Below are 21,037 nucleotides of genomic sequence, written 5' to 3'. Positions count from 1 at the left end.
AGCCGAAGTTTTTATATGGGCTACACCAGGCGCCTTGTTTTTTTTGTAGCCGAAGTTTTTATATGGGCTACACCAAGCGTCTTTTTTGTAGCCGAAGTTTATATGGGCTACACCAGGCGCCTTTTTTGTAGCCGAAGTTGGTATATATATGGGCTCCACCAGGCGCCCTTTTTTACCGGCGCCCTTTTCATGTAGACCCCAGGATTGTGCTGCTGCCTCTGTTTTCTCTGGTCATGCATTTCCATAGGCTAATGTTAGATGGCACAGGTAAGTACATGAGCATGCTGCTTAAAGTCTACCTGTGATGGGGACTCCGCAATGAAATATATATACCTGCGGCTTCCTCCAGCCCCCTCTGGCCTGATCGCTCCCACAGTGACCTATTCTCCATATTCCTTCATCCGCAACTGGCCCCGGAAAATCCGTCAGTTGGCGCATGCGCAGTATGGCCAGGCTCACTCGCCACCTCGCTCACGGCACCTGGAGCATTCTGCACCTGCACAGTAGTACTGAACAGGCACAGAATGATACAGGCCACATATGTGGGAGAAGAGGACGTCATGGGAGCGATCAGGCTGGAGGGGGCTGGAGGAAGCCCCAGGTAAGTATATTTTATTGTTAATCCCCATCTCAGGTTCCCTTTTATGTTAGCATGTAGGAGCTGAGCACCAGTAAACATTAGTGCTATTGTTTTGTGCCCAATGTTAGGTTTTTAGCCTCTGGAGCAGTGAAGAAAAATCTTCAGTTTTTGGTTTCTAAAAAAATGGAGTTGTGGCGGAGGGAGGTGGTATGAGTTAGCACTATACTAGGTAGTCAGTATCAGCCCATGGAGTTTTTTTCTGCTAATTTTACATTTAGCGAGGCTTTAAAGTGAAAACAAGAGCTGATGGTCATCATAGTTGTTCCTCACCAGGGACATAGACAGTCATGAAGGTGGAGGACTACCATGGCAGTTTGGAAACTCGCAGTTTTTGAAAGATGGTCAGCAGTGATAGCCTACATAGCCAAACAAGAAAAAGGTCCACACCAGTTTTCCCTTCTCATGTACAGCTTATCATGCACTATGCAGATACCATACATTACACAAGTAGACAGGCCATTTTGCTGTATGCTTGCTGTCATAAATATGTATCATGCTGTTTGCCTATTAAAGTCTTTCCTCACACTGTGTCATTGCAGCTCCTGGTCTTTGTGGTGAGTATGGCTGCGAGTTAAGCTGTAATGATGGCGGCTGTGAACATGTGTCTCGGGTGTGCCCTCTGGGATTCCGCATGACTGAAACTGCTAATGGAGTCATTTGCACAGGTATGTATAACATACGCCCCTTTTATGAATAGTGTACACTGGCATTTGACCTTTGTTTACCCTCAGTGTATGTTCACATTGACATTGCTTAATGTCACGCTATAATAATGAATGGGAGACAGAGGTAGATCAACTAATGACAATGATCAACTTAGGACCATTTAAGGTCCTAAAAGGGGAAGAATTACAGAAAAATTGTTAAGGAACAAGGTAGATATGGCCTTCATCCAGGAGACCCATTTTAATGCCCTTTAAACCACCAGCAAGCAAGTATAAACTCAAAATAATTTTGATAGTACTTTTTCAGCTACTTTTTGGTGCTTTCAATTGCAAATTGCTGACAATTTTATCTTAACCTCCTTAGCAGTAATCCCGAGTCCAGCTCGGGACGAAAAGCCACAGAACAGGATGATAATCCTGTTCCTGAGTGAGTTTCATGCAGGAGCTTCTGCAGACCTCTCTGTACTATGTTTTTCTTGTTTTTAGGGAGGACGATGTTTTTACATACTGGGTATGATAGATATTATAAAAATGCTGATCTTGACTAGGATCCACTTTACAATGCAATGCTTACCAATAGCAATGTGGAAGGAGTGGTTTAAGGACTGATATTAATTATTCCAGAGCTTCATATGGGCCAGAACAAATAGAAGAGTGAGTTATGCTAAAGTATCCCAGAGTATAAGGCAGGAGGGCCTATCCACACCGGATATTAGGCTCTACTATAAAAGCATTCATATCATACATGTACTGTAGTAGACTGGTATATCAGAGACACAAAAAAAACTATGGGTCACAATAGAAGGTAACATGGCTGCCTTGGTCAACTACATAAAATAGCTACTCCCAAAAGTCCCAATTAATCAAACCAACTTTAAAACAACTTCAAGGTCTGCTAGAAAATTGGCAAATATTAACTAGCCCCTCCCCCTTAACAACCCTAAGGGGCAACACAGAATTTCATTTTGGTTTATGGTAAACAACATTTGTAGAGAAATAAGTATCATACATTTGAAAGGAAACAAGAAAATTGGCATACCAAAGCTTGTTTGAGAAACCGTGTCAGGACAATGTATGGGGGAAATTGCAAGAAAGAAGTTACATCACTAATTAAAGGAAATATCAGGGATCTTTAACAAAATGGGGTCTACTTAACTGGGGCTTCCTCCAGCCCCTGGAAGGCTATGTGTCCCTCATAGCAGCTCTGCTCCCAGGTACAGTACCTCTGCGGCTGCACAGAACGCTCCTGGCTACGCGAATGCAATTGCTAATGGTGCGGCCGCACACTGGCACAAGCACAGAAAATACTGACCTTGCCAGGTCGCCGGCTGCAACGGAGGGGACCCCAGGAGACCGACTGGGAGCAGAGCTGCGAAGAGGGAGACACATAGCCTTCCAGGGGCTGGAGGAAGCCCCAGGTAAGTAGACCTCATTTTGTTAAAAATCCCTGATATTTCCTTTAAAGAAAAAAAACAAAGATTTAAGACTTGATCTAAAACTGAGAGACTGGAGGGGCTGCTCTTTATTTTATATACATCCAACCTGGAGCCCTTTTAACCACTTGCCGACCAGGGGATTTTTCAATGATCGGTGCTGCGTGGGCTCTAAAGCCCGCAGCACCGATCAGGAGTGCAGCAGGGCGATCAGACTACCCCCCTTTTTTCCCCACTAGGAGGATGTCCTGCTGGGGGGGTCTGATCGCCGCCGGCTGCATTTGCTTAGCGGGGGAGGGGGGATCTTCAAAGCCCCCCTCCACAGCGTTCTTCGCCGTCTCGCCACTCCCTCCCTCTCCCTCCCCCTGTGAGCTGCGCAGGACGGATTTCCGTCCTGCGCATTGAAGGATAGGCTTCAGCCTATCATATGTCGGCGATCCCCGGCCAATCAGAGGCCGGGGATCGCCGATCTGCCTTACGGCGCTGCTGCGCAGCAGCGCCGTATGATGTAAACTGCGGGGATTTCTTCCTCGCCTGTTTACATTTTGCCGGCGAGCCGCGATCGGCGGCTCTCCGGCTGTTTACGGAGACACCCTCCGTGAACTGACATGGAAAGGCCGCTCGATCGAGCGGCCGTTTCCATGGTAACCCGCAGACGACCAGTTTACGCCAATCGGCGTTAGCTGGTCGTCAAGAGGTTAAAGAGAAACTCCAACCAAGAATTGAACTTTTCCCAATCAGTAGCTGATACCCCCTTTTACATGAGAAATATATTGCTTTTCACAAACAGACCATTAGGGGGCGCTGTATGACTGATATTGTGCTGAAACCCCTCCCACAAGAAGCTCTGGGACCGCGGTACTTTTAACAGGTTGCCACAATGTAACAAGGTTCACAGACAGGAATTAGCTGTTTACAGCTGTCTCTAACAGCCAAAACAGCAAGTAGCAACTACATAACCTGCCCACAGTAAAAATGTCACCATGTAATAAATGTCAGACTGTAAATCGGGAAGAGGAAAGATTTTACAATGGGCAAACACTGACTAAATTATTTATACATAATTATTGTAAAAATGAAGCACTTTTTTTATTACATTATTTTCACTGGAGTTCCTCTTTAAGTTACCTGCCTCCTCACTTTGTAGAAGATTGGGAACTAGACCTATTCTAGTAGATGAAAGAGGATTCCAGATTTTGCAAAATACTGTATATGGAAATTTACAGCTAATTCAATATAAGTTAGATTCAAGATGGTATTTAACTCATGAATGTAAGGCAAATATGACCAATGCAATATCAAAGAGATGTTGGAGATGTGGCCATGTAAATGGGTCAGATATTCACATGTGGTGGTCTAAAAGTAAAAAAAAAAATCTAGAAAGCTGGAAAGATCTCCAAAGCTAGAAAGCTTTGGAAAAAAAAACATTTGGGAGACTACCTTACAATGTATTCTTTATCAGCTATTTTTTTGGTCTTTTGACAGAGGGAGGTTTAGGTCTAGGATTGGAAAGGCATCTGTTTGAGGAAAATGGCACCTTAGCAGCAAGGCAGAGCATTGGTAAACATAATTACACTACCTGATTGATGTATACACACGCAAGATGTTTTAAAGCACTTTATGCCTCCAATTTAGCAATGCTATGTGATTTCTGCCCTTAAAGTGAACCTTAAGCCAGAAAAAAAAATGAGTTTTACTCACCTGGGGCTTCTACCAGCCCCCTGCAGCAGTCCTGTGCCCTCGCAGCCACTCACTCATCCTCTGGTCCCCCGCTGCCAGCTAGTCTCGTTTTTGCCAACAGGCCTGTCAGGACTGGCCATGCGTAGCTTTTTCCGCATTCCCGACTGTAATTAGCGCTATTGCGTGCGTAATGCGGCAACACGTATTTTTGTACGCGTTGCGGTCCGCAATAGCGCTAATTACAGTCGGGAATGCGGAAAAAGCTACGCATGGCCAGTCCTGAAGGGGCTGGCCAGTCCTGAAGGGGCTGTCGGCAAAAAGGAAACTAGCTGGCAGCGGGGACCAGAGGATTAGTGAATAGCTGCGAGGGCACAGGACTGCTGCAGGGGGCTGGTAGAAGCCCCAGGTGAGTAAAACTCTTTTTTTTTCCTGGCTTAAGTGTCCCTTTAAAGGGACTCCGAGCAGTGCAGAAACTAAGGAAAGATGCATATCATTTTGAAGCTCTCTTTCTCCTCTTTCCAATGATATGTAAACCACCGCCCTACGCCTTTTAGTTTTCGCTATTTTCGCGATCGAAATTGCGACTGTTGCAATTTCGATCGAGAAAATAGAGAAAACTAAAAGGCATAGGGTGGCAGTTTATATATCATTGGCAAGAGGAGAAAGAGAGCTTCAAAATGATATGCATCTTTCCTTAGTTTCTGCACTTTTTGGACTCCAGCATTTTATTACACAGGACGACACAGTGTCGGCAGCTTCATTCAGCACAATGCAATGAAATACAAGGAACCCAGGGGGATATAATTACAAACATCATGCTGGTAGGTGTGAGGATATCATTAATTAGTTAAAGCTTAAAGGCAGACCCACAGGCACTGCTTGGAGTCCCTTTAAAACCCTGCTGTGTGTCAAATCCGCAATTTTCCCTGGGACTTTTGGCATGTATCCCACTCCGCCATGCCCCCCTCCAGGTGTTAGACCCCTTGAAACATCTTTTCATTCCCTTTTGTGGCCAGAAACAGTGTTTGTAGTTTTGAAAGTTTGCCTGCCCATCGAAGTCTATTGCGGTTTGCATGGTTCGCTCGAACGCAAACTTTTTCAGAAGTTCGTGTTCGAGGTTCGCGAACCCAAAATTGGAGGTTCGAGCCATCTCTAATAATATGAACTGGATCAATGAGTTATGATGATTGGGTGGTATGTGTAAGGATAGGGTGGAGAGGTATGCCAACACAGGCTCATTTGTTTTGTTTTTCTTTTCTCTTTATTTGTTTGTTTCTTGTTGCTTTGTGGTCCGTTCTTTTGCTTCTTGTTGTTTTGTTCTTTTGCTTTGTTTTGTGTATTTTGTTGTTTTCCCCTTTTGATCTACATTTATGAGAATAAAGAAGGATAGTTTGATTATTTCAAAAAGTGACAAATGATGCACAATAGAAACTAAACAAAGGAGCAGTGTGATGAAGTCCCCTTGATCATTGTGCAGTTGGGTGCATAAAAGGCTGAGCTTGAGGAGGAAAAAAAAGAAAAAGTGAAAACATAATTTTACTGAAGTCAGAAGCCTACAGTATATATAATTGTCATTATTTAGTAAACTATTAATAATAGTCTATGTGGTGTACAGCTGTTTCACCGTCTCTCCTATGTACCAGATATCAATGAATGTGCAGCATCCTCCTGTGAGGGAACCTGCCTGAATACTGAAGGAGGGTTTGTCTGTGACTGCGGGCCTGGTCTGAAGCTCGCTGCTGATAGGAGCAGTTGTTTAGGTGAGTAAATGGTGCCAATCAGGAGGCATCTTGATTCATGAAAACGGAATGTAAAAAAAAGATCTAGCACTTCCTAGTATCTTCCAGGAGAGTGCTTAGTGCCACCTAGTGGCCAAAAAGTAAAATGACAGTAGAAAAAAACAAAGACTGATTAACCCCCACCCTCCCCGTACTTAACAAAAACAAAAACACATTTTAAAAAAAAATTACAGTTTAAAAAAATACATACCCGTATTTCGCGCCGTATAAGACGCTCCGGAATATAAGACGCACCTAGGTTTAGAGGCCAAAAACCAAGAAAAAAAACAAAAAACTAAACCTGGTGCATCCATGTTTCAGGAGCACCTTGTACATGACCTCCTGACCTCCCCCAAATGGTGTCCTCATATGTCCTGCTGTCTGCCCCCAGTGTGCTGCTGTCTGCCCCCAGCTGTCTGCCCCCATGGTCCTGCTGTGTGCCCCCATGGTCCTGCTGTGTGCCCCATGGTCCTGCTGTGTGCCCCATGGTCCTGCTGTGTGCCCCATGGTCCTGCTGTGTGCCCCCATGGTCCTCCTGTGTGCCCCATGGTCCTCCTGTGTGCCCCCATGGTCCTCCTGTGTGCCCCATGGTCCTCCTGTGTGCCCCCATGGTCCTCCTGTGTGCCCCAATGGTCCTCCTGTGTGCCCCCATGCCATGGTCCTGCTGTGTGCCCCCATGGTCCTCCTGTGTGCCCCCATGGTCCTCCTGTGTGCCCCCATGGTCCTGCTGTGTGCCCCCATGGTCCTGCTGTGTGCCCCCATGGTCCTCCTGTGTGCCCCCATGGTCCTGCTGTTTGCCCCCAGTGACCTGCTGTGTGCCCCATGGTCCTCCTGTGTGCCCCCATGGTCCTCCTGTGTGCCCCCATGGTCCTGCTGTGTGCCCCCATGGCCCTGCTCTTTGCCCCCATGGCCCTGCTCTCTGCCCCCATGTGTCCGCTCTCTGCCCCATGTGTCCGCTCTCTGCCCCCATGTGTCCGCTCTCTGCCCCCCATGTGTCCGCTCTCTGCCCCCCCCCCCCCGGGTTGCCTCTACCCCTCATTCTGGTGTCCTCGGTCCCCCCTGCGTGTCCTTGGGTCGGACCTCCCTGTGTGAGAAATAGCAGCGCTTACCTTCTCCATCTTGCCCGCGGCGATTGAAGAGATCCGGCTTCAGTGGGCGGCTTCCTCTAGTGCCGGCTTGTAATGACGCATCATCGATGACGCGTCATTACAAGCCAGCACTAGAGGAAGCCGCCCACTGAAGCCAGATGTCTTCAATCGCCACTGCCAAGATGGAGAAGGTAAGCGTTGCTGTTTCTCACCCAGGGGGGACCCGAGGACACGCAGGGGGGACCCGAGGTGCGGGTAGAGGGAAGCGGGGAGGAAGGAGACGGCCACAGCAGCACCACAGGCAGGGAATCCCCGACGGCGGGTCGCGGTTCGTATCGGCGGGCGTTCGTAAGTCGGGGATTCCCTGCCTTTGCCGTATAAGATGCAGGGACTTTTTCTCCCCATTTTTTGGGGAGAAAAAGTGCGTCTTATACGGCGAAAAGTACGGTAAATAGTTATCTAAGGGACTAAACTTTTTTTTTAATATGTATGTTTCGAGGGTATATTACTGTTATCTTTTGCCTATATGGGCTTGCAATTAGCGATGGACGCAAATTTGAAAAAATGCACCTTTATTTCCAGATAAAATATTGGTGCTATACATTGTACTAGGGAAATATTTTAAATGTTGTAATAACCGGGACAAATGGGCAAATAAAATGTCTGGGTTTTATGCATAGTAGTTTATTTTAAAACTATAACGGCTGAAAACTGAGAAATATTGAGATTTTTTTTTCATTATTCCCGTTAAAATGCATTTAGAATAAATTAGCAGTAGGAGAACAGAGGCGCCAGCAGGATAAAAGTGGATAAAAACTTTAAAATTTGCTCGGAGGAAGTGGTGGACTTACCTCCATAAAGCAGACACGAAAGACTGTCTGAATAGTAGTCACATTTATTAATTAGTACCCCAAAACAGTGCAACGCGTTTCGCAGGCCCAGCCCGCTTCATCAGGCAATAAAAATGGGGACAAGACTGTAGACAAGAGACAGTACATTATGCTATAGTAAATTCTGCAAATTTGCATATTAATATATTGCATATCATAAAGCATACTATATGAAATAAATAGCTTCGTGGAGATGGCATAAAAGAGTTGGGTGTGCAAGTAGACAATAGGAGGTAGAGGCTGTGATGCTCGTGATAGTAATGGGCTATGGGGTGTTATTTTACACAGATTTGCAATGAGTGGTATTGGTAATGGAAAAGGGTATATGTCAGCAAGAGTAATGGGTAATAGAGCATTGAGAAGAGAACAGGGGGCCAGAAATACAGGGTAAAGTGTGCAAATAAAATAACATAAAGAACTCACTAGAATTTCAGCAATAGCAGGTGTAGCGCCTCAGTGAAGTGGTGAGGACGCTCAGCTCCTTATATATACAGGTTCTTGCTAAAAGGGCCAATTAGATGTATGGGAGGTATTTGGTGGGCGGGGTTAGGGTGAGTGTGCGAGCAGCCAATGGGCTCTCGCCACCTGTGTTCAGTGAATTGGGTTTTTGGGAAGGGTGGGTGGGGTTAGGGCGGGCTTGTGAGTAGTCAATGCGCTCTCGCCACCTGTGTTCGGTGTATTGGGTAGTTGGGGGGCGGATACAGGTATCATGGTTACCAAATGTGCAGCTGAATAGTGTACTAGCTGAATAGAGTACTGGTTAAGGGCACTGCCTTTGACATGGGAGACCAGGCATGTCAAAGGCAGTGCCCTTAACCAGTACTCTATTCAGCTAGTACACTATTCAGCTGCACATTTGGTAACCATGATACCTGTATCCGCCCCCCAACTACCCAATACACCGAACACAGGTGGCGAGAGCCCATTGGCTACTCACAAGCCCGCCCTAACCCCACCCACCCTTCCCAAAAACCCAATTCACTGAACACAGGTGGCGAGAGCCCATTGGCTGCTCGCACACTCACCCTAACCCCACCCACCAAATACCTCCCATACATCTAATTGGCCCTTTTAGCAAGAACCTGTATATATAAGGAGCTGAGCGTCCTCACCACTTCACTGAGGCGCTACACCTGCTATTGCGAAATTCTGGTGAGTTCTTTATGTTATTTTATTTGCACACTTTACCCTGTATTTCTGGCCCCCTGTTCTCTTCTCAATGCTCTATTACCCATTACTCTTGCTGACATATACCCTTTTCCATTACCAATACCACTCATTGCAAATCTGTGTAAAATAACACCCCATAGCCCATTACTATCACGAGCACCAAAGCCTCTACCCCCTATTGTCTACTTGCACACCCAACTCTTTTATGCCATCTCCACGAAGCTATTTATTTCATATGGTATGCTTTATGATATGCAATATATTAATATGCAAATTTGCAGAATTTACTATAGCATAATGTACTGTCTCTTGTCTACAGTCTTGACCCCATTTTTATTGCCTGATGAAGCGGGCTGGGCCTGCGAAACGCGTTGCACTGTTTTGGGGTACTAATTAATAAATGTGACTACTATTCAGACAGTCTTTCGTGTCTGCTTTATGGAGGTAAGTCCACCACTTCCTCCCAGCAAATTTTAAAGTTTTTATCCACTTTTATCCTGCTGGCGCCTCTGTTCTCCTACTGCTATACCGTGTCCACCCCTGGTGGAGGGGTGATCTACCCCCTTTCGCATCTACAGAGAGCGACTTCTTATCCCTGAGTGAGGACAGGTCTAATCTCCTCACCTGCCTATACAGTGGTTGCCTGTGTGGTAACCCATGTTTGTGAGTATAATTTTCTCACGATAACCTTTACTTCATTTATGCTGAACATACTACACTATATTGGGCTCTCGGTTTCTCTACACTTTATTTAGAATAAATTAACTGTTAGCAAAAGGTGCCACCTAAAGAAAGCCTAATTGGTGGAGAAAAAAACAAGATATAGATCATTTTGTTGTTATAAGTAAAAATAAAGTTATTGGCAATGAATGGAAAGAGCACTGACAGGGTTAAATTGCTTCTGTCCTAGAGGTGAAAACATCTGCGGGCTGAGGTGGTTAACTATGTAACTGTGGGGCAATTTTGGACACGTCAGAAGAACGTCTGCTAGTGTATGGCAGGCTTAAAAAAGACCAGATGTGAACTTCAGCCCCCAAAAAAACAGATTAGGTATAAATATAAAATGTGTATTGCGCTCCTTACTCTTTAGCTTTGTTACAAATTTATATGCCCTCCTTCGAAATTACTGGTTCTCCCTACCTTAGGTAATACCAGTGGCATATCTGTAAGGGTGCATGCAAGGTACATGCCCTGGGCGACTTCCTCTTCAAACAACATGGGGGTGCATTGTCAAAGTACATAACAATCACCCCACCGCATCGTCTGACATATACTTACATTAACTAGTCTAGCCCAGGAACTGCTGGGAGAGAAGGAGGAGGAGGAGCCAGCATGTTTTCAGTAGCATACAATGGTATTCTGCTGAATGTGCACCAGCCAGGAGGAGAGGCAGCGCTTGACAGAGACTATTGTGAAGGTGCTCCAAATTCTTTCCTCCCTCCCTCTTCTTGGATCACTCCCCCCTCCACAGTTAGGGCCCGTTTCCACTAGCCGCCGCACATCCTACGAGTCGGGTGGCTGCACTTCCTGTTCTGCGAGTGTGCAGACGAATCCCAGAAGCCATACCATGCATGGCTATGGAATTCGCTGGCACTCGCACAGAAAAATGCTGCAGTGTTAGCTGAATTGCTATGGCAAGCGATTTGGACAGCGTCAGCATTATCCTCTATGGCAGAGTTTCCCAGTGCGATTCACTCTGCGGATTCGGCCTGATTTCCACAGTAGTGGAAACAGGCCCTTAGATAATAACATGATGCAGCGGGGGAAAATTGTATGAGCAGGGGGTCTAGCAGAGCGGAGGCTTGTACTACAGCAATGATCTCCTGCATCTCCCTGACTCCGCACCCTCGCTTTCCCTGGCATATTATGAATGTGTGTCTGACACATAAGCACTTGTACATAAGCCTGTGTACTGTACTTAGTGAGTCATCCAGGCGCCTCCTTGTATAACTCAGGCCAGGGCCCAGGTGCCTGCAGATCATGTGATCACTGCTGTTGCTTACTCTGATTGCTGGGTGCCACAATTACCATAAGCTCAGATGGAGCAGTGATCTCTCCACTCTCATGATGTAACAAGGTAATCTGCATATTGGTGCTCTCTCCCCGCTTCCTCTTGCTCGTGACAGTAAATTAGCTCTATGTTCAGTCTGTGTTTGCCTCCTAACTCTTACATAGCTGACCTCTGTCCATGTATTTTTCACCCCATGTGTATCTCTCTCGTTGTGGCTGTCCCTATGTGTGTGTGTTCTTCCCTCTCCCCCCTCATGTATTTTCCTCTATATCAACCCCCTCCCCCATGGGATTATCTCTCCCTCCCTATGTCCCTCTCCAACACAGTGTCCCTTCCCTCTGCGGGGCTGCTTTTCCCTCAGTTTTAATATCCTCCCATGTGGCTATCTCTCCTAGCCTGTGCCACTCTTCCACTCTATGTGGATGTCCCTCTATCAATATGTCACCACTCCCCATGTGGCTGTGTCTTCCTCAGTCCCTCCCACCCTGTGACACTAACATGCGCGCGCGTGCACACACACACACGCATGCACGCACACACACACACTCCCCTGTGCATGACACCAGGGCCGGGCCGAGGCATAGGCTGGAGAGGCTCCAGCCTCAGGGCGCAGTGTAGGAGGGGGCGCATAATTCATTCAGCTGTCATTCCTAATTGTGTTTGAAGCAGAAAGAAATAAGAAAACGGATACATGGCAGTGACTGCAAGCCATATAACTAGATATTAAGGTGTTGGGGAGGTTGTGGGCCCTGTGGCGCCTCTTTGTCTAATAGCAATCAGTGTGTGATGGCTGGGGTGGGAGGGATGGAGGGGCGCACTTTGGTGTCTCAGCCTTGGGTGCAGGAGGACCTTGTCCCGGCTCTGCATGACACACACACACACGCACGCACACACACACACACACTCCCCTGTTCATGACACATGCACGCGCGCACACACACACACACACACACCACACACACACGCATGCACGCACGCACACACACATACACACACACTCCCCTGTGCATGACACACACACACAAGCACGCACGCACACACACACACTCCCCTGTTTATGACACATGCACGCACGCACACACAACAAGCACACACACACACACACAACAAGCGCGCGCACACACACACACAAAACAAGCACACACACAACAAGCACACACACACACCACACACACACACACACACACACACCACACACACAAAACAAGCACACACACACACACACAAAACAAGCACACACACAACAAGCACACACACACACACACACACACCACACACACACACACACCACACACACCACACACACGCATGCACGCACACACACACACTCCCCTGTGCATGACACACACACCACACACACACACACACACACCACACACACACACACACACAAGCACGCACGCACACACACACACTCCCCTGTTTATGACACATGCACGCACGCACACACAACAAGCACACACACACAAAACAAGCGCACACACACACACACACACACAAAACAAGCACACACACAACAAGCACACACACACACACACACAAAACAAGTACACACACACACACACACACAAAACAAGCACACACACAACAAGCACACACACACACACCCCACACACACACACCACACACACACACCTCCCCGTCACTTGCTCATACACCACATTAATTAGTATTCAGGAGGTGGATTATGTTAAATAGCTAAGCCCTGCTCTCATTCATTGCTCTGTAACCTGGGAAGCAGACAGGTTGAGTCTGACTGAAGCTTAAAAGGTTGAATTAAAAACTGTAATTTGTTGCAGTGTGACTAAAGCCTCATACACACGAGGCACAGATGTCTCACAAGAGACAAAAAAAAGACAAAACAAAAAAAAAGCAGCGACAGCTCGTCGCCAGGTCCCTCTGTGCAGCAGCCGTACACACGGCGCACAGAGGGACAGAGATGCGGTGGAAGCTGTCGCCGAAGGTTCCTTTCCCCCCCCCCCCCCCCCGCTGGAAGCTCCGTTCATGGAATATGGGTTGCTGTCGATAGTCCGCATACACACGCAGTATGCGTGGCGGACTAGCGACAGTTGCGGCGAAGTTGGCCACGTCAATCGCCTGGCGACAGCTCTGACTGGCGACGGTTCGTGGCGCGGGCCTCATACACATGGGGGACCTGTCGCCGCAACATGCGCGTGCCATGTGTTTGTGGCGACATTTGTGCCCCGTGTGTATGAGCCTTAACAATGCATAAGGCTTGTTCAGTCTATAGTTAGAACTGTGTATATTGTATAGTTAGAGCCAAGACACGGCTAGGATTTTGGGTTTTTTTTCTTATATTTTGTGTTTCAAGCACTATTACTGCTCAGCTGCAGCACTTTACAGAGTACATAGCATATCACTGACTGTCCCCAGGGAAGCTCACAAACTAATCCTACCACAGTCATAGTGTAATGTTCTGCAATATTATTATTAAGAGCGCTCCGTCCCTCTCTCTTAGCTATCCTGATTGGAGGAGTGCTCCTCCGCCGGCCTGAATTAAACTACTGGTAACGCTCGCTTGCACCGCCGCCCGCTGATAGACGTTCCTCAGCCAATTATGTGGCTGGAGGAACAAATGCGGAGGGACTCGAAGCAGCTGATCCTCTATAGGGCAGACATCCGAACCTCGTCATGCACAAGCTGGCTGCAATACTGCGGTGCCCCACCACCCCTCCATCATCCGGTCACTCAGTCAAGAGGGCGGGGGCAGAGCTGAAAGTGGACATGAACACTTGCACAGGACCAAAGGAAAACAGAAAGACATGCACCCTAAAGTATTTACAGAGTTTAGCCTGTCTAATGTCTACTCATTAGTGTCTAACCACAAGTAGTAATTTGATCTCTCACCTGTGCCAGTTGACTGACATGGCAGATAAGCCCATTTAAAAGGCACAGGATGTTAACAATGTCTTCTTCCATGAAAGCAGGAAGTAAGAACACTGAAGATGTATTGCAGGATTTGTAAGAGCTTTAACAAAGACATTTTTTTCTTTAAAGTTTACCCTATTATGCTGTTGCATATCTTTTAGAGCTGAGATGAAGTTCTGAGTTCAGATCAGCTTGCTGCAGCTTCTGAATGGCTGGATTATTCATCCATCTATCACATTGAATGCCCATTGGCTGGGCAATGCACGTAGGCAGGAGAACTGTACTGTGTGAGCATTGTGAGGCTCAGGCTGGCCTGTGTGCAATGTAATTTAATTTAATTGGCACTTACTTTGATTATTGAAACTTAGGAGTCACTGCATTTCCTACCCTCGGCTTATATGCGAGTCAATGATTTTTTTTCCTAATTTCTGAGATAAAAGTTGGGGGGTCGGCTTTAAATGCGGGTTGGCTTATATGCGAGTATATACTGGCATCTTGTTTACCAAAGTCCTTGCTATATAAATCCACAGGTTCATTAATTCACATGATTACTGTTGTGCATTTGAATGTTTGTTACTGATTGCTACCTTATATGTGACTTTTTATTTTGTTTCCAGATATTGATGAATGTTTGGCACATCGATCAGTCTGTCAGTACCGCTGTAAGAACTTCCACGGCAGCTATAGGTGTTTTTGTGGAGCAGGTTTCATGCTACAAAGCAATGGACGTACCTGTGGAGGTATGCAGTGTACAACCGATATACTGTATACTGTGTGTATATATATATATATATATCTATATATCTATATATCTATCTATCTATCTATCTATCTATCTATCTATCTATATATATATATATATATATATATATATATATATATATATATATATATATATATATAAAATGGCAATGATCACCATGAGTAGTGGCATAGTGGTGGTGACTGATCATAAAACTGACAAATGACCAGGTAAGTCTGGGTTTGCAGGTTGGAGAGCAAACTAGCATCAGAATAAGCAGGTTGAGCCTGCTGAATGGCCTGACATAATACAGGTTAAGGGTAGGTGACCAGGGCTCAAATCCTGGCTGGAGCTAGTACCTAACCAGTAATAAGTCCTCTGGCAAGACTCCCTGATGCCCCAGGGTTGCCTACTGAGTTTCCCTTTGTGGCTGGAGCTCTCAAGTGCTTGGAGTCTGATGCAGAGAGTCGCTATTTCATGAGGGGGGGGGGGGGAATTAGTGCTGGCTGTCTAGGCCACCGATAGGGCATCACGGGGAGAGAAATGTAGGTGGCACAGGGATTCTGGTGCCTGGCTTGGGAGGCCCTACCATGAAGCAAAGTGAAGAACATGAAGGCACTTATAGTTCCCAAACATTTTTGATGGTGGCCCTGCTGGCAGCTATGTAAGAGAACAAGCCAGAGTTAGAGGAGGCAGCTATGGTCTCCACAATACATATCAGGGAAGGGATCTAGGTGAGAGAATGGTCAGGGCAGGCAAGTGTGGTGTACAGGCTGGAGAAAAAGTCAGGCCAGGGTCTAAAGCTTAATACACTCACTAGATCATTCCCAGTCAAGTTGACTGCTAGCAGGGCAGTTTCTAGGCTAAGTTTCACCCAGGGTGAGGGTGTAAAAATCGCCCCCCCCCACCGTGGAGCCAGGTATAGGTGCCCACAGTATAGGTTAGCTACGTAGGTGCCACCAGTATGTGTTAATTAGCTAGGTGCCTGCAGTATAGGTTAGATAGGTAGATGCCCCCAGTATAGGTTAGATAGGTAGGTGTCTGCTGCATAGGTTAGGTAGGTAAGTGAAAGCAGTATAGGTTAGATAGGTAGGTGACTGCAGTATAGTTTAGGTAGGTAAGTGACTGCAGTATAGGTTAGATAGGTAGGTGACTGCAGTATAGGTTAGGTAGGTAAGTGACTGCTGTATTGGTTAGATTGGTAGGTGCCAGTATAGGTTAGATAGGTAGATGACTGCAGTATAGGCTAGGTAGGTAAGTGACTGCTGTACAGGTTAGATAGGTAGGTGACTGCAGTACAGCTTAGATAGGTAGGTTCCAGTATAGGTTAGGTAGATGACTGCAGTATATGTTAGGTAGGTAAGTGACTGCGGTATAGGTAAGGTAGGTAAGTAATTGCAGTATAGCTTAGATAGGTAGGTGACTGCAGTATAGGTTAGGTAGGTAAGTGATTGCAGTATAGCTTAGATAAGTAGGTGCCTGCTGTATAGGTTAGGTAGGTAAGGGACTGCAGTATAGGTTAGGAAGGTAAGTGACTGCTGTATAGGTTAGGTAGGTAAGTGATTGCAGTATAGCTTATTAGGCAGGTGACTGCAGTATAGCTTAGATAGGTAAGTGCCAGTATAGGTTAGAACGGTAGGTGCCTGCAGTAAAGCTTAGATAGGTAGGTGACTGCAGTATAGGTTAGGTAGGTAAGTGACTGCTGTATAGGTTAGGTAGGTGATTGCAGTATAGGTTAGGTAGGTAAGTAACTGCTGTTTAGGTTAGGTAGGTAAGTGACTGCAGTATAGGTTAGGTAAGTAGGTGCTGCAGTATAGGTTAGGTAGGTAAGTGACTGCAGTGTAGGTTAGGTAGGTGCTGCAGTATAGATTAGGTAGGTAGGTAGGTGCTGCAGTACAGAGTAGGTAGGTAGGTAGGTGCTGCAGTATAGATTAAGTAGGTAGGTGCTGCAGTATAGATTAGGTAGGTAGGTGCTGCAGTATAGATTAGGTAGGTAGGTGCTGCAGTATAGGTTAGGTAGGTAGGTAGGTGCTGCAGTATAGGTTAGGTAGGTGCTGCAGTATAGATTAGGTAGGTAGGTAGGTAGGTGCTGCAGTATAGATTAGGTAGGTAGATAGGTGCTGCAGTATAGATTAGGTAGGTAGGTATGTGCTGCAGTATAGATAGGTAGGTGCTGCAGTATAGGTTAGGTAGGTAGGTAGGTGCTGCAGTATAGATTAGGTAGGTAGGTAGGTGCTGCAGTATAGATTAGGTAGGTAGGTGCTGCAGCGTGGTGGGAGCGGGCATAATAGTAATAACTCACCTTTTTCTTCAGCAGAATAGCCGATCCCACGCTGCTTCAATGTACTTTCTTTCCCGGCATCTGTCTCAGTAACAGCGCCCCCTGTGTTGACATGCGGAACATCATCACAGGGGGCGCTGCTACTGAGACAGATTCCGGGAAAGGAAGTACATTGAAGCAGCGTGGGATCAGCTATTCTGCTGATCGAAGGTGAGTTATTACTATTATACCCGCTCCCACCGCCACAGCGCCCCCCTCAGGCCGCAACAATCCAGCGCCCTGGGCGATTGCACGTATCACACGCCCATAGAAACGGGGTTTATGCTATGGTCTCTCTCCAAGAATCTAGCATGTGTAAAACTGCGCCACATCATCATTTAGCGATCCATCGGGGTAGACCTTTTCAATTACAAGTAAAAAAACTAGCACATTTCTACCACACAAAGCTTATTGTTATTTAATAGATTTTAGCAATAGCAGGAAATCTATTGAACTGATTGAACCACAAGCGTTGCATTGTTCCGTGGCCTGTTGATTGGCCACCAATTCAACCCATCCCTGATTGATGCAAATCTTCTGTCCTGTCCAATCAACAGAATCTTTAGATGTTAGGTAGGAATCAATCAGAATTTGATCAGTGGACAGGTTGGAGCAATAGATTTCTGACAGATCCAGATCCAGATTGCATCTGCCAGGAAACGAATGGTAAAATAAGTGTATTGTCACCTTAAAGTGGTCTGAAAGTCAGCATTTCTACTTAGCTCTAAAAGATTCCTTACAGCTGTAAAGCCACTATCCCAGAAAAAATTCTAGCAGAACATTACTGAAATGGTTAAACAAAGCATTTGCCCTGCTATTCAGCTTCAAATCCGCATCCAAACTGGAGATAACAGTATCTTTTTTTACTTGTTAAACACAAATGTATCAACACTGGAATGTAAACAAACACTCTCTGAGAAACTATCTCTGCTTCAGGCATACACATAGTTCAGAATAGCTCATTAGAAGATTTTCATATATAATAAAAAGCAGTTACAATAGAAAAATAATAAAATGCAATGGCAGGTTTCAGGGCAAGAAAAACTACACTTTGGAAACTTGTAATTTGTAAACCGACAATATTAGGTGTGCACAAAAGCAAATATGATAACTGTATGAGTAATAAAACGTAGGAAAACACATTTTTATTGAATGTTATATCGGAGTTTTAGACCACTTTAAGATAAAAAAGGTTTGACTTTATTTCTTGTTGTACAGATATCAATGAGTGTAGAAGACCAGGATCATCTCATCTCTGCCAGCACTTCTGTCACAACACCTACGGAAGCTTCTTCTGCTCCTGCAGAGCTGGGTATATTCTAAGCACAGACAGAGTCTCTTGTGTTGGTAAGTACTTAAAGAGAATCTGTATTGTTAAAATCGCACAAAAGTAAACATACCAGTGCATTAGGGGACATCTCCTATTACCCTCTGTCACAATTTCGCCGCTCCTCGGCGCATTAAAAGTGGTTAAAAACAGTTTTTAAAAGTTTGTTTATAAACAAACAAAATGGCCACCAAAACAGGAAGTAGATTGATGTACAGTATGTCCACACATAGAAAATACATCCATACACAAGCAGGCTGTATACAGCCTTCCTTTTGAATCTCAAGAGATCATTTGTGTGTTTCTTTCCCCCTGCAGCTATCTTCCACTGAAGTGTCAGGCTATTTCTTCCTGCAGAGTGCAGACAGCTCTGCCTGTATGTAATTCCTCAGTATGTGAAAGCCCAGCCAGCTCAGAGGAGGATTTATCCAGCTTGTAAAAGATAAGAGAGCAGAGAGAAGCTGCACTAATCTAAATATCACACAGGCAGTGTGCAGAGAGGGGCCTGGATGGGGGAGTTCATAGCAGAACCACAACACTGAAGAACTTGGCAGCCTTCCAGACACAGGCCTGACAAGTCTGACAAGAGATAGATAAGTTGATTTATTACAGAGATGGTGAAAGTAGAACGTGCTGCAGTAAGCCAGAACACATTAGAATAGCTTCTGGGACTTGTAGGATGATAAAAAACAGGATGCAATTTTTGTTACGGAGTCTCTTTAAAGAGGCACTGTAGTGACCTATAGTAGAATACATTAAATTATTCAGGATACCCACTTTTATGGTTATTTTCCTGGTTTCAGCATCATAAACACTTCCTATATCGAGTACGTATTATTCCTTCGTTGGATGCAGGGTGGGCCATAAGACAGCTCACCCTGCTCCTGCTGAAGTTCCAGGCGGCATTCAATTCTATTCCCCTCTAAGTTGTAGAAATTGTAGCAAATCAGAGGAGGGGGATGTAATTTGGGGTCCAGTGCCCGTATTGCATTGAAAATCATGCTGTGCCACGATAGCCGTAATTAACAATTACAGTCTATGAAGGCACCCAAGTCAGGCACTGCATGGCATTGATTAGGCACCGATGACCTGATGACCTATCCTATATCTTTATATTGCAATGTATTGGTATATAGCCCTGCCCTTCTAGTGCTGTTTAACCTAGGCTGTTTAGTAATGCGTAATTCTTATCCCAGAGCATTCTGGGAGACCAGGTATATTACACTTTCAGTAAATGAACAGGAATAAAGATGTCACCACCTGTCATACATTTCAGAAAGTGCCTAAAAAAAGTATAAATAATATTGTAAAAAGAAAAAAATGAGCCATTTTATTCATTGTGTCCCTCTTAAACAGTTGTATATCCTATATAATAAACCCCGTGTCCTGCGTCCTCCTCTGCCCCTGTGTCCCTGCTTCCAGACCTGACAGTTTTCTGTCTGTGAACCTCATTGCATTGTGGGAAATAACATATTTTTCCAACTGCCAAGCAAGCAACATCTCCCTGTGTGCATATACTTTGGAAACTGGTGGAGGGCAGGCGAGTGGGATGCGTCTGTGCACATGGGGGGGGGGGGAAGGGGGTCGCGGCCTAGCTGTTTATTAACAGGCGAGCCTTTTTACTAGTTATCTATAAAAAATTCTGTCTGGTTTAAAATATGTCTGTGCCATCATAAGTAACATTCCATAAATATTACCACTACAGAGATTCAGCAGTCTATAGCAGCATGGCCTTATTCTAATTCTTGCTTGCAAGCCCTACTGTGTATGATAAACCTGTTATCATACAAAGCAGTCTTGCCTGCCCTACCACCTTATTTCATCTCACATTCCCCTGCTTGCCCAGTCTAAAGCTTTCTGCAGACATCTAAGGGTGTTTAGATGAATTGTCTAAGCACCCACCTGCCTGCTGTAGACTGGAACACTCACCTTGGCCAAACACTCCTATTTGTGTTATATAGAGTGGAGGGAATGTCCGATTACCGTATATCCTCGAGTATAAGCCGAGTTTTTGAGGCCAAAAAAGTGGCCCAAAAGTGGGGGTCTCGGCTTATACTCGAGTGCCCACCTCCCCGAGTGCACCTTCCTTCCGCAGAGTGTAAAAAAAAAAAAAGCTGAGCAGCGCTAATGGTTGATTAACTTCCCCCTCCCGCTCGCCGCAATGTGTACAGTAACCCGCATGTCCTCCTCCCCGCTATGTGTAAAGTGCTGTAATCCATGTGACAGTCTCTCCCTGGCAGACTGGAGTGTGTTGCCAACCTTGGAATTGTCCTCCGTGTCCCCCGAGTGTCACCATATGCAGCGCAGCTTTGAGTAACTTTGATCCGCGCTGTGTTCGGATGCCTCTTCCTGCCTGTCGCAGGCTCGTTGCTATGACTCAATCACGTGCACCACGTGCGGCGTC

General features: G+C 45.8%; 1 protein-coding gene across 7 annotated transcripts in view; it reads left to right on the top strand.

The window, feature by feature from the left end:
* The window catches only part of VWCE (von Willebrand factor C and EGF domains), a 448,320-nt gene that overhangs the window by 79,987 nt on the left and 347,296 nt on the right, over nt 1-21,037 (top strand). For all 7 annotated transcript variants that reach the window (XM_068260102.1, XM_068260103.1, XM_068260099.1 and 4 more), the window contains exons 7-10: nt 1,180-1,305; nt 6,062-6,178; nt 14,862-14,984; nt 18,525-18,653. In XM_068260102.1, coding sequence (XP_068116203.1) covers nt 1,180-1,305; nt 6,062-6,178; nt 14,862-14,984; nt 18,525-18,653 — 495 coding nt within the window. The remainder of the gene's footprint in view (nt 1-1,179; nt 1,306-6,061; nt 6,179-14,861; nt 14,985-18,524; nt 18,654-21,037) is intronic.

This window comes from Hyperolius riggenbachi, chromosome 11 (genome assembly GCF_040937935.1).
Source record: "Hyperolius riggenbachi isolate aHypRig1 chromosome 11, aHypRig1.pri, whole genome shotgun sequence".
Classification (NCBI taxonomy): Eukaryota; Metazoa; Chordata; class Amphibia; order Anura; family Hyperoliidae; genus Hyperolius; species Hyperolius riggenbachi.
This window is presented reverse-complemented; position numbering and strand designations above follow the sequence as displayed.